Consider the following 15,162-nt stretch of genomic DNA (forward strand, 5'->3'; position numbering starts at 1 on the left):
AACACTACCTTGTAAAATGGATTCCTAAGATAGCACAACAGACGTTAGTCTCTTCATACACTTCCCCAGCATGCCACAGGCAGAATAGAGAAAGCTGCACCAGCACCTATGTTAGATATCTAACAGCAGAAATTAGTAAACACCAGCTTCATGTCACACAGCAATGTCTTGAACATGGAAAGTTCTGTCATGGGAGGTTTGAAATAGATTTAAAAAGGTTTATTCTCGTTCTATGAATGGAAAATTCCAAGTTTAGCGTTCCAGACTTCAGGTCTCTTGGGGTCCCAAAATAAGGGTAGACAGAAGTGTCACTGCTTTAGATAAGTTACACAAGACTCAAATAAACAAAATATTCATTTTACCAATTTTTTTTTATTTTTTCTCCTTTTCCCTGCCTGCCACTATAAAAAAAATTCATCTAAAAAAAATAAAATAAAAAATTAACCAAAAAAAAATAAAAAAAAATATAAGTCTAAAACACAAAAGATGCCCAGCTCGTCTCTTCCAACAGTATGCAGGAATCTGAGCTAGAATAAAAATAAAGAAAAGGCTGTTGTGAGGGGCAGCTGGAGTCTCTCCAGGAAACAAGCTTCTCCCATAGAAAGAAACCTGCAAAGATAAAAACACGCAAAAAAAAAAGGAAACAGCAGGATGTTTAGCAGACATGACCCACCCTCCCCACAGCTGAAAACGCTAGGCTGGGAACCAATCAATATACATTCTTTGATAGTCAGGTAATACCCCACATGTAACAAACACTCCTGAGGAAACCAGGGGCAACTCATACACGCACACTGAAAATTAGGACAGCAAACCTATCTTTTCCAACATACATTAAGCATCAGGAGCCTGGCCTACCACACCAATCTTGAGACAGTGTTTGGAGGATGTACATGGGAGCACACGAGAAAAGGATGGCCCACAGGGGACCTCATTTTAATAAACTTAAAATTCCAGTCTTCTTTTTTCATTTTTTTGTGTTTTTGCCTCTCAGGTCTTCCTAAAGTTATATTTTTAGTAAGGAGTATACCATGACGTCACTCGAGCCCGACCCCTGAAAGAAACAAGCATAGTGTAAGCAGAAACTTGATAAAAACCCCACGCCCAGTTAGGACCACCATTATTTCCTGCACAGATTAGCCCCAGACCTGTACACGCGTCCTCTTGGTCTGGAAGGAAAACCGCTGTAGAACCGTGAACGGGAACTATAGGAAGATGCCCTCGCCCTGTATCTTGCTCGTGGAAAGCCTCTGTCTGTTGTGCTTATACCAGGTCTGTTGGTCCTTTTGGGAACCACCTATGAAAAGCAACACATTTCTATCCTAAATACCATGATAGTGTTCTTAAGTCAGATATTAACCACATGCAAATCAATTTGTGGACCACTGTGGTAAACCATGAGTACTCATGTGTAAAGTTGCCATGAACACTAATAGAAGGCTAATATTCACTAGTGTGACCATACCCCCTCTAGGCTACCAAGGAAACCCAGAATGAACATAAAGCAATGTGACCAATCACAGCTCATGTCACACATCATACCCACAACATCCCTCCCAATACATGGTCCTCACCGCAGGTAATCATGACTAGAGAACATTGACATACCTACAATTCTCTGCTTAATTCTTCCTAGAACAAGGAACTATAGGCTACCATTGTGTTACCCTGTAGCCATGCAAGTTCATAATCATGTCTGGCATTATGTGACTGCAGAGTGATATCTAGACCTGTGAAACCTAGCCACACCTCCTATGCTTTGCCATTAGAACACAGCACAAGTTATTGAAGTGCGAGGTCATCACACCTTGGTTGGTTTAGTGCCAGCTGTAGTAGGATATATTGAGAAATACTGAAAACAATGGTTTTACTATTCCAACTAGCTAAAGTCGCTGGAAAATAGGATTTTGGTACTTACCAGGTAAATCCTTTTCTTTGAATCCATAGGGGGCACTGGAGTACTCTTGGGATATGGACGGCTTTAGCAAGAACAGGGCACTGAATATTTAAATTTAGAACTCTCCTCCATATCCCAGAGTACCTCAGTGTTTTTTACTGAGCCGAACAGGAGCGATAGAGAGGTTGACAATGGAGAATTACATATAACATAACGGACAACAATAAAGTTGACACAGAACGTTACTGACAACTAAACAGTTGGCACCATAACAGATAGAACCTGAAACTGTGAACCAGTCGGTGAGAATGCGTTACCATAAGATCCCCTGAACTTACCACAAACCAGGTAAAACTGCTCTGGGTGGGCGTCCAGTGCCCCCTATGGATTCAAAGAAAAGGATTTACCTGGTAAGTACCAAAATCCTATTTTCTTTTTCATCCACTAGGGGTCACTGGAGTACTCTTGGGACGTACCAAAGTTTCCCCCGTGGGCGGGAGAGCTGTTTGGCACCTGTAACACTAGGCGGCCAAAGCTAGAAGCTGATGCCGCAAACGTATCAAACTCGAAAAAGCGCACAAAAGTGTGCACTGATGACCATGTAGCCGCACGGCAAAGCTGCGTCGTGGAAGCTCCACGACCAGCTGCCCATGACGTACCCACAGAACGTGTGGCATGAGCGGTTACTGATGTAGGCGGCTGTAACCTAGCATGAAGGTAAGCCTGACGTATAGTCAGTTTTATCCATCTGGATAAGGTCTGCTTAGACGCTGGCCAACCCATCTTGGCAGCATCTTAGAGAACAAACAACGTATCCGTCTACGAACTGTAGACGTTCGGGATACATAAACGCGTAATGAGCATACCACATCCAGAGTTCCAGAATGTCCTGTTAACACAGGAACTACTATTGGTTGAGTAATGTGAAATGATGACACTACCTTTGGTAAGAAAGCAAGTTCCGCTCCGTCATCATGAAACACCAAATACGGTGGCTTGCATGACAAGGCACCCAAATCTGAAACACACCTTGCCGAAGCTAAGGCTAGAAGAAAAATTGTTTTCCAAGTGAGAAACTTTATATCCACTTGCTGTCAGGGTTCAAAATATGAAGACTGTAAGAAATCTAAAACCAGATTCAAGTCCCATGGCGCTGTAGGTGGAATGAATGGAGGCTGTACGCTGAGGACACCTTGTAGAATAAAGTGTATACCGACGGCAATAGAGCCAATCGACTTTGAAAGTAATTTGACAAATCAGATACCTGCACCTTAAGTGTACATAAACGCAGACCTCCATCTAACCCAGTCTGTAGAAATAACAAAAAACGGTATAACTGAAAGATGAAGTCTGAAACTTCCGAGCTTCACACCAACCTATATAAGCACGCCAAATTGTGTAATAATGAGCTGCCGTCACTGGCTTCCTAGCTCGTAACATGGTTGGTATAACCGATTCTGGAATGTCCTCTCTTCTGAGGGCGGTCTCAACAGCCACCCCGTTAGACGCTGCCGCGCTAAATTGGGGTAAAGGAACGGACCCTGTGTAACAGGTCCAGACGTCGTGGGAGCGGCCAAGGATCGTCTGCGAGTAGTCCGCGGAGATCCGAGAACCAAGCTCTCCGAGGCCAATAAGGCGCCACTAGTATGACACTGGCGGACTCTCTTGATCCGTTTTAGCAACAGAGGGAGCAGCGGCAACGGTGGAAACAGATACACGAGGCTGTACGGCCACGCGATTGTGAGAGCATCCACCGCCACACTGCCTTTGGATCTCTCGTTCGGGACACATACTGGGGCGTTTGGTGATTGTGGCGAGATGCCATCAGGTCCACTTGAGGGCAACCCCATCTCTGGACCAACATGTGAAACACTCCTGGATTTAATGCCCATTCTCCCGGCTGAAAATCCCGACGGCTGAGATAATCCGCCTCCCAGTTGTCCAGTCCCAGAATGAACACTGCCGACAATATCACTTGGTGATGCTCGGCCCAATTGAGGATTCGAGCTACTTCCCGCATTGCCATGCGGCTTCTCGTTCCTCCGTATTCGTTGATGTACGCGACCGCCGTCGCGTTGTCTGACTGCACCTGGACAGGCTGAGACCGAAGCATGTGCACTGCTTGTCGTAACGCATCGTAAATTGTCCGGAGTTTCAGGACAGTTATAGACAATCTTTCGTGATCCACCCAGAGACCCTGGAGCTGACAATTTTGAACTACAGCTCCCCAACCTCTGAGACTCGCGTCCGTCGTTAGAATTATTAAATTCCAGGCGCCGAACCGTTTCACTGCGGTTAGATTGTGTACTTTGAGCCACCAGAGTAGAGATACCCTGGCCCGTGGCGACAACCTCACCCTGTGGTGAATCTGCAGATGCGAGCCCGACCACTGTGCGAGCACATCCATTCGAAAAGGACGTGAGCGAAATCTTCCGAACTGACGCGCTTCGAAAGCCGCCACCATTGTGCCTAAGAGGCGAATGTACAAATGTACCGAGACTGTGCGTGGCTTGAGCACTAATTGTACCAGATGACGAATAATCTGTACTTTGTTCTGGTAGGTAAATTCTTTGATTTACTGTATCGAGAATCATACCTAGGAATTGAAGGCGTTGAGACGGAATTATATGTGATTTCTTGAAGTTGACAATCCAACCGTGCTGAACTAGTACATTGTACGTTAGCAACGCACATTGGCGGAGCATCTGTTGAGACGGAGCTTTGATGAGCAGATCGTCCAAGTACGGAACTATTATCACTCCCAGAGATCTGAGATGAGCTATTATCACAGACATCACTTTGGTGAATACCCGAGGCGCCGACGAGAGGCCAACTGTAGAGCCTGAAACTGGTAATGGGTCTGCCGTATCGCAAAGCGCAAGAACCTCTGATGAGGTGGCCAAATCGGAAGGTGTAAGTACGCATCCTTGAGATCTAGCGCAATCATGAATTCCTGTGGCTCTAAACCTGCAATTACTGACCGCAGAAATCCCATCTTTAATCTGTAGTAAGTGACGTAGTGATTGTCCTTTAAGTGCAATATTGGCCTGACGGAGCCATCCGGCTTTGTTCCCCCACAAAGACGAACAATAACCCTGACCTTGTTGGTGTACAGGGACCGGAATCAAAACTGCTGAATCCAGCAGAGACTGAATGGCAATTTGCCGACCCGCCCTCTTGTCGTCCGACAGAGGAAGTCTGGTCTTGAAAAACCGCTGTGGCGGGAGACACCTATACTTCCTTTTAACACGAACTTGCAGATCCACCTATCTGTGGATATCTGGAACCCCTCCAAATGGAACGTCTGAAGGCGTGCTCCCACAATTGGAAATCGGAGATGGGCTGGGAGCCCGTCATGCCACTGGCTTGTCGGTGACCTTAGCGTACTGACGACTGGTGTTGGATTGTTGGAAACCACGCTGCGGTCTAAAGGATTTGAACGTCGGCCTAGAGTATTTCCATCTAGGTACCGTTGGAGGCAATGGTAGGAAATGGCCTCAGAAATCCATTTGTCCAATTTAGGACCAACAACTTCTCGCCACCGTATTCTGTTGACCTGACTCCGCTTGCCAAGAACGCAGCCAGAGTGCTCGTCCCGCTGTAACTACGATGAAAAGCGAGTAGTGAGCTGACAGCCGGCAGGAGAAGTTGTACATAGATACTGAGTAGCGTCTCAGATTATCGTCATGTAGGGCAGACTTGAGTTCTGTTATCAATACCATTAGTGCCTTAGGTACCCAAATGCCCTTCTATTTTACGGTCTGAAGGGTCTTTATAAGTTTTGACAGACGAATCCACCAATGGCGGATTCTCCCATGTAGATGTCACTGACTGTGAAACGGGTAACTAGACTTAAATGGGCGATGGTATAGAACCGGTTATCCGGTTTTCCTGTTTAAACTAACATGTTAAGAGATTCCGAAACATACTGGAGATCTGTCGTTTAGTAAATACGACTTTATTATATGTCAGAGGCTCCGTAGTCTCCGTTCAGAGACTGACGCACTGACATGATGAGATTATCAATGCTTGTGCTGTCAAAAGCTGCACTGACTGCTGTTCCAATCTGCCCTCCTCACCCTTATTTAGCGCCGTGAGGGCTGGCATAGAATCTTCAGACTGCAACATAGCAGAAACCGGTAAATTATAAGACAAATTAAATTTATCCCTTGTACCCAAAGTGAACTTGGACCTTTGCAAAGGCCGAGACGCCTCTGTTAGTTCTGGCGGTCTCACCAGAGACTCCGATCTTGCCGCTTGTGTCGAGTGGCGGCCAATTCTGATCTCAACCCAGCCATCTACAATTGAACATAGACCATGGAGTATCCGGGAATGAAACCGGCTTCCGGAGTGGAAACCTACAAAACATGGTAGATTCATGTACAGACATTGCAGTGAAGCTTTTTTAGTCTTTGCTGGTGCCTTACTCATTATGCAGACAGACAATACAACAGACAAAGATAGACACTTGCACGACTCGGTAAACTGTTACTTAAGGTGTGTAAATATATATATATATATATATATATATATATATATATATATATATATATATATATATATAAACAGCTTTGTCCCATACAGCGGCACTCGGAGACTGGTTCAGAAAGTGCAATAAAGTGCTTTTAATGCGTCATAATACCAATTTGCAGTCCAACGTTTCGGGGTGACAACCACCCCTTTGTCAAGGTGAGCAAACGAAAAGTTTTCGTTTGCTCACCTTGACAAAGGGGTGGTTGTCACCCCGAAACGTTGGACTGCAAATTGGTATTATGACGCATTAAAAGCACTTTATTGCACTTTCTGAACCAGTCTCCGAGTGCCGCTGTATGGGACAAAGCTGTTTTTCTATTATGGATTTCCAGAGGGCACCGGAGCACCATATTACTGAATAGGCGAGTGCCGATCCGCCTATGAAACATACATATATATATATATATATATATATATATATATATATATATATATATATATATATATATATATATATATATATATATATATATATATATATATATATATATATATATATATATATATATATATATATAGATATATATATATATATATATATATATATAGCCGAAGTGCAGGTCACGTGGCCAGCCTATATGAAACCTGAACCAAAATTCCCACCAACACCCCTGCACCTCCGGTGGAGTAGTGATGTAGGACAGGAACGTTCTGGAATCACAAACTGGAAGAAACAGGAAGCATGGTTAAAATGGCCTCATGCCATGCTTACAGTTAGAATCACAGTACAGGGTACAATACATGCCTTTATAACCTGTACCTGACTGCAGTACAATATAGGCTTAATAGTCTATTAATATAACCTATGAAATCTGGCAGCCTGTCATGCAGCCTATTCGCTCTTGCAGCAGCGCTGTGATCAGACTCCTCCCCCTCCCCCCCCCCCCCCCCCCCCCTCCAGCGCTGTGTCTCAGCGGGGAGCGGTTGCCGGGAAGCCTCCTGTATCTGACCTTGGTGTCATGCAGGGAGGCGGGGGACGCGTATGAGGAGAGCGGCCGTGTGAACGGAGTTCGGCGGCTGGAGCGGCGCGTAGCGGCTTCCGGCGGCGCTGGTGACAGCGCTGTGCTGCGGTGGTTCTCCCCCTCGTAGCGGCTGGCTTTGAAGTCTGTACAGCACGGACGGAGCGGCTGGGGCGGGCGGCTGGTATTAGCTGCGGGTGCGGGCGGCGGTGATGAACACGGACCCCACACAGCGGGGCGGCAGTGCGCGCTGACCGCCCCGTCCCACCCAGCATACCTTGGCTCCTGTAGGGAGGGCTGCGACGGGGCTTCTTTCTGTAAGCTCCGTCCAGCTGTAGCAGCAGGCAGTGGGCTGCGTGTGGCCGTGAGGGTGCTCTTTGTGAGGACCGACACGCCATGCGCTGCTCCGTGCAGCGGCACTATCCTGGACCCATGTTTTTAGTAGAAACTGAGAAGGGATGTGTCTTAAGTTGTAAAAATAAAAATAAAATGAAAAATATTCAAAGAGTGTGAGAGCCCCACACAAGCCTTGTTAGTGCTGTGAGCACAGAAAAAACACTGAGGTACTCTGGGATATGGAGGGGAGGAGAGTTCTAAATTTAAATATTCAGTGCCCTGTTCTTGCTAAAGCCGTCCATATCCCAAGAGTACTCCAGTGACCCCTAGTGGATGAAAAAGAAATAGTTATCCTGTAAACTAGAAAATAAAAATATACAGTAGCTTTAAAGACCAATTCTTGAGCAATATCTGTGGCAAGGAAAGGTATTCTTAGGGCAGCATTCAAATGATATATCATGCCCAATCTCCTTTCTAAAGAGATCCTCGTTATCACACATATTGCATCCCATAGTAATGAGGCTTAGCAGCGTAAAGGGTTGGGCACCTTGCTACCCTTGGGGTAGCGAGCTGAAATTATGATACCACACCCGTCAGCAGAAACAGAACGGGTGTGCAAGGGAATGGAAAGAATTTACTACCGCCCTTAATGTTACATAGATTGGCAAATGCTTACTTTTATCTGTCGACCTCTAAACAAAGACTCATCTAGCGCCATTGATGTCCGGACTGATTCTTTATCTGAAAATTCAATGTAGGCAAACCTGCAGAAAGAAAAAATTTCAGAATGAGGGAATCCCTGGTTCCTAAATGTCTTACAAGGCTGTAATACTCCAAGCATCTATAACTGCAAAGCAAATGAAAACTTCACCGTGCAAGATCTAATTTCCAAAACACTGCTGCATAAACTAAAGTAGCCTCGGAGATCACCTAACATACTATATACTCCTACTTTACAATCACATTATACATAAAGCCACCTTTCAGTAACACTGCTATATAATGTGGACTTTAAAGGATCACATCAATGGCATACAAAAGTGGTGGCTGTCTGCAATATAGGGCCGATTTAATGGTTTACCTGTGGCTACCACTAGTGAGCGCAAAACAGCAATTCAAGTATTGCACCTTTTAGACGCCCAGTAGCTGCAGGGATGACATTTCTTCTTGCAGCCTTCTGAGGCGTGAGAAGAAATGTGCGCTCAGTCGGCACTTTGGGCATGGAAACAGGATTTTGGACACCCAAAGCAGGACTTTAGATAGGTGAAGCCATTTTACGCAGATAAACCTTGTTTGGGCGCAACATGTGATAAGTATGTGTGCCCAAACAATTGAACAGTGACAATTTTGGGCATCTAAACATTCCTGTTTAGACTGGAAAATTAGATGCCCAAAACAATTTAATCCCCCCCGTAGGACCAAGAAATAAAAAGGGTAACTTCATCCAACAGACGAGTAGGAAAGGCTAGGGTAGGGGACCTATAGGAAGAGATTCAGGATTGTTGTAAAAAAAAAAAAAAAAAAAAAAAAAAAGTTGGAATGTACAGATGGGAGTTTTAAGTGAATAAGGGGTGGCCTTGGAAGCATATTGTCCAGAGGCCACATCTTGGAAAAAGCTTGACGACAATAGGCATACTTTATTTTATAAATACCACATATCCTAGTCACACCACAAGAGGTAGGACATGGCAGACAAAAAGCACATCAGTTAACGGGATAATCAGATTCCAAATATCAGTCCAAAAAGGGCAGCAATTAGAGCAATGCGACCACATGCAGGGGAAAGAATTCTGATGCACTGCTGCTTAGGTACAAGAGCACTTGCAATTCTGAATTACTTGAGGGAAGATTGAGTAGAACGTAGAAACCTGCAATGAAAGTTGACTGCACTGCAATTTAATGCTTGATACACATTACGCAGACTGTTCCAGCTACCGCCACATTTGTAAGTACAATGTGACGTCATTGTCATATACAGCAAGACATGCCTATATAATCGGCTGTGCTGCGGTGTCAACCAGATAGGTCTGTGAAAGACATACATACCTACCGATGCACTACAGATGCATTGTTTGTCGCTCAATTTATCTTTCTAGTGTGTACCCAGCTTAAATGGCTGCCATCATTACAATTGCACAAATCCACAAAGCAAAGACACTTGAGGCTGTACCTCAACCATTAATAAAGTGGCCATCACATTCTAGCGAGATAAAATAGGATTTTAATTGCCTACCGGTAAATCCTTCTCATAGTCTGTAGAGGATGCTGGGGTCCACATTTGTACCATGGGGTATAGACTGATCCCTTGGGAGCCATGGGCACTTTAAGTGTTTAATAGTGTGGGCTGGCTCCTCCCTCTATGCCCCTCCTACCAGACTACCGAGGAGACGGACATACTTTGAGAGAAGGAAATACACAGATAGTGGTGAGATTCATACCAGCTCACACAACAGAAACCCAAGCCAACCAGCTTGAAACAAGTCAGCAATGGCTGAACAACAGTACTGGACCAAGTAACAACTGCAGGAAAACGAAGCGCTGGACGGGCGCCCAGCATCCTCTATGGACTACGAGGAAAGGATTTACCGGTAAGTAATTAAAATCCTATTTTCTCTTACGTCCTAGAGGATGCTGGGGTCCACATTAGTACCATGGGGATATACAAAAGCTCCCAGTTTGGGAGGGAGAGTGCAGGGGCTCCTGCAGTACCAATTGACCAAACTTTAGGTCCTCAGAGGCCAAAGTATCGAACTTGTAGAACTTAGCAAACGTGTTCGACCCTGACCAAGTTGCAGCTCGGCAAAGTTGTAAAGCCGAGACACCCCGGGCAGCCGCCTAGGAAGAACCCACTTTACGAGTAGAATGGGCCTTAACAGATTTTGGACACGGCAAGCCTGCCGTTGAATAAGCATGCTGGATAGTACACCCGATCCAGCAAGAAATAGTCTGCTTAGAAGCAGGCCACTCAACCTTGTTGGGATCATAAAGGACAAACAGAGCGTCCGACTTTGTGACAAGAAGTTCTCTTCACATAAATCTTCAAAGCCCTCACAACATCCAAGGACTGAGGTGATTGAGGAGTCAGTAGCCACTGGCACCACAATAGGTTGGTTCATATGAAAAGCAGACAACCTTCGGAAGAAAGTGCTGACGTGTCCTGAGCTCAGCTCTATCTTCATGAAAAATCAAATAGGGGCTCTTGCAGGACAATGTCCCCAATTCTGAAACACGTCTAGCAGATGCCAATAGTGCGACAGCCTTCCAAGTAAGAAACTTGACCTCAAACTCCTGTAAAGGCTCGAACAAATCCGATTGCAGGAACTGCAGCACCACATTGAGATCCCAAGGTGCCGTAGGAGGCACAAAGGGAGGTTGGATGTGCAGAACCCCTGTCAAGAAAGTCTGGACCTCAGGGAGTGCAGCCAACTGTTTCTGTAAGAAAATGGACAAGGCCGAAATCTGGATTTTATGGAGCCCAGACGCAGGGCCACATCCACTCCTTCTTGCAGGAGGAGGAGAAACCGTCAAAGTTGAAACTCCCCCTAGGAAACTTCTTGGATGCACACCAAGACACATTTTCCAATTGCGATGGTAAGGTCTTGACGTTACTCCTTTCCTAGCCTGTATCAGGGTAGGAATAACCTTGTTCGGAATGCCCTTGCGAGCTAAGATCTGGCGTTCAACCTCCATTCCGTCAAACATAGCCGTGGTTAGTCTTGATAAGCGAACGGCCCGTTGCAGAAGGTCCTCTCGAAGAGGAAGAGGCCTCAGATCTTACAGCAGTAACTCCAGAAGATCCGCGTACCAAGCCCTTCTTGACCAGTGCGGAGCAATGAGGATCATCTGAACTTATTCTTTTGATTAGTTTGAGAATCCTTGGGATTAGTGGAAGTGGAGGGAACACATACACCGACTTGAACACCCACAGAGGTACCAGGGCGTCCACTGCCACAGCTTGTGGATCCCTTAACCTGGAACAGTACCGTCAAAGCTTCTTGTTGAGGCGTGAGGCCATCATGTCTATTTGACGTACGCCCCAAAGACTTGTCACTTCTGCAAACACCTCTAGGTGGAGGCCCCACTCCCCCGGATGGAGATAGTGTCTGCTGAGGAAGTCCGCTTCCCAGTTGTCCACTCCCGGAATGAAGATTGCTGACAGCGCCACCGTGTGTCTTTACGCCCAGAGGATGATTCTGGTTACCGGACATTGCAGCTCTGCTCTTCGTTCCACCCTGTTGGTTTATGTAGGCCACAGTCATTACATTGTCCGACTGAACCTGAATGGCCTGATCTTTCAGAAGATGTGCCGCTCGTAGAAGACAATTGTACACAACTCTTAGTACCAGAATATTCATTGGAATGATGGATTCCAGACTTGACCACCTTCCCTGGAAGTTTTCCCCTTGGGTGACTGCTCCCCAACCTCTGAGACTTGCATCTGTGGTTAGGAGGATCCAATTCTGAATCCCAAACCTGCAGCCCTCTAGTAGGTGAGAGGTTTGCAGCCACCAGAGGCGCGAGATTCTGGCTTTCGGAGACAGACGTATCCTCTGGTGCATATGAAGATGAGATCCCGACCATTTGTCCAGGAGATCCAGTTGGACAGACAGTGCATGAAATCTTCCGTACTGCAGAGCCTCATAAGAGGCAACCATCTTCCCCAGAAGGCGAATGCACTGATGAACCGATACCTGGGGTGGCTTCAAGACCTCCCAGACCATTGCTTGTATCACCAACGCTTTCCCTTCCGGTAGAAACACCCTCTGTACTTCCTGTGTCGAGGATCATCCCCAGGAAGGACAGTCTCCTTGTCCGCTCCAAATGAGACTTTGGAAGGTTCAGGATCCACCCATGATCCTGGAGCAGTTGAGCTTAGAGAGCAATGCTCTGTAACAGCTTCTCCCTGGAAGACTTAGCAGGTCGTCCAGATAGGGAATTAGGTTCACACCCTGCTTGCAGAGGAGTAGCATCATCTCCGCCATCACCTTGGTGAACACTCTTGGTGCCGCGGAAAGGCCAAACGGCAGCACCTGAAACGGATAGTCCAGCAGCGCAAATCTGAGATGAGCCTGGTGAGGCGGCCAGATCGGAATGTGAAGGTACACATCCTTGATATCCAGGGATACCAGGAATTCCCCCTCCTCCAGACCAGAGATCACCACTCTAAGAGACTCCATCTTCAATTTGAATTCACTCAAGTAGGGATTCATTGACTTTAGGTTTAATATCTGTCTTACCAAACGATACGGTTTCGGTACCACAAACAGGTTTGAGTAATAACCCTTGTGGTGTAGGTGAGGTGGAACTGGAACAATGACATTTGACCTTAGCAATTTTTGATTGGCTTCCTGTAGGATAGCACTTTGTCAGCAAAGCCTGATTTGAAGAATCTGTGAGATGGGAGTTCTTGAAACTCCAGTCTGTACCCCTGGGTAACAATATCTTGTACCCAGGGATCCAGGCCTGAGGATGCGCATACATGACTGAAATTTCTTAGTCTTGCTCCCACCTGCCCGATCTCCAGGCTGGTAGGTCCACAGTAATGCCGAGGATTTTGAGAAAGCAGAACCAGGCTTCTGTTCCTGGGAACCTGTGGGTGCAGGTTTCGGGATTTCCCCCGACCACCTCTAAAGAAAGTGGAGGGGGATTTGGACTTTTTTGTTTTAGCGGTCCGAAAGGACTGCATTGCAGACATAGGATATGATTTCTTAGTCTGTGTAGCAGTAGGAAGAAAAGTTGACTTACCCGCAGTTGCAGTGGATATCCATGCATCTAATACTTCCCCAAACAGAGCTTGACCTGTGAAAGGTAGGTTCTCCACACTTCTTGGATTCCACGTCCGGAGGCCATTGGCGCAGCCAGAGTCCTCTGCGTGCCGAGACAGCCATGGAAGAAGCTCTCGCATTCAGATGTCCCAGGTCTTTCATTGCTTCCACCATGAAACCTGCAGGATCCTGTATGTGACGTAAACACAATTCAATGTCACTTCTATCCATAGAATCTAAATCCTCTAGTAAAGTGCCTGACCACTTTACAATGGCTTTAGAAATCCATGCACAAGCAATAGTGGGTCTTAAAGCTACACCATTTGTGGTGTATAAAGATTTGAGTTTAGTCTCAATCTTGCGGTCAGCCGGCTCTTTTAAAGCGGTGGACCCAGGGACAGGTAAAACCACTTTTTTAGACAACCTAGAAACAGAAGCGTCTATGACCGGCGGGTTATCCCACTTTTTCCTATCCTCCACAGGGAAAGGAAAAGCAATGAGAACCCTTTAGGGATCTGAAACTTTCTCCGGATTTCCCCAGGATTTTTTTAACAATGTGTTCAATTCTTTAGACGCAGGGAAGGTAAGGGAGGCTTTCTTATTGTCAGTAAAGTAAGCCTCCACCTGCTCAGGAATCTTATCAGTAATGTGTAAAACATCCCTAATAGCCTCAATCATGAGTTGCACCCCCTTAGCAAGGCTCCTCCCACCATCACCTGAATCAGAGTCGGTGTCCGTCTCGACATGCATTATTTTTTCAAGAGCACACTTTTTAGGATATACATCAGGGGTCTTGAGGTAGCGGGAGCTGAATACAACAAAACCTCTACAGATCTTTTCAAAACCTGTGTTTGTCTCATTATGAGCTATCCTACATGAAATCTGGGATATCATTCCCTTAATAGAAGCCACACATTGGGGTTCGGATTCAGAAGGCTGAGACAGTATATTACATTCATGAACACATGGAATAGACTCCTCTGGAGAAGATACACTCTGCAGCACGAGACTGTAGACATGATAAGGTGAGATATATATATATATTATATATATATATTATATATATATATATATATATATATATATATATATATATATATATATATATATATATATATATATACATACATACATACATATATTATATATATATATATATATATATTTATACATACATATATATATACATACATATATATATATACATATATATATATACACACACATATATATATATACATATATATATATACACACACATATATATATATATATATATATATATATATATATATATATATATATACATATATATATATATATATATACATATAAACATACACATACATATATACATACATACACACAAACATACACAGAGGAAAGTGTCAGACAATTTCCCCCAGAGCACCTTCAGAGAGAGACAGAATAAGGAGCCAGCACACACAGTGCCCCAGTAGGCAGTTATACGATAAATGCCTGGCGCTGACCGGGTAACCTTAATAGGTTAAACAGTTAACCTTCTCTCCCCCCCCCCCCTTCTATAACCCCCTGGTACCGCTAAGGATAGCTGAAGTTATGTGGAGGGTCAGCGCTCCCCATCAGCGTCTCTGTATGATCTGTAGGGAGAAAATGGCGCTGGCGAGTGCTGGAACCGCTGAGAAGCCTCGCC

At 45.3% G+C, this 15,162-nt stretch overlaps 1 protein-coding gene across 1 annotated transcript in view; it reads right to left on the reverse strand.

The window, feature by feature from the left end:
• Window positions 1-352: 352 nt before the first annotated feature.
• PABPN1 (poly(A) binding protein nuclear 1) overlaps window positions 353-15,162 on the reverse strand; it is a 65,481-nt gene continuing 50,671 nt past the window's right edge. Inside the window, exons 5-7 of the mRNA XM_063913612.1 lie at window positions 8,402-8,489; window positions 1,149-1,297; window positions 353-1,054 (exon numbers count right to left, since the gene is read on the reverse strand). Coding sequence (XP_063769682.1) covers window positions 1,015-1,054; window positions 1,149-1,297; window positions 8,402-8,489 — 277 coding nt within the window. The 3' untranslated portion in view covers window positions 353-1,014. The remainder of the gene's footprint in view (window positions 1,055-1,148; window positions 1,298-8,401; window positions 8,490-15,162) is intronic.

This window comes from Pseudophryne corroboree, chromosome 1, assembly GCF_028390025.1.
Source record: "Pseudophryne corroboree isolate aPseCor3 chromosome 1, aPseCor3.hap2, whole genome shotgun sequence".
Lineage (NCBI taxonomy): Eukaryota > Metazoa > Chordata > Amphibia > Anura > Myobatrachidae > Pseudophryne > Pseudophryne corroboree.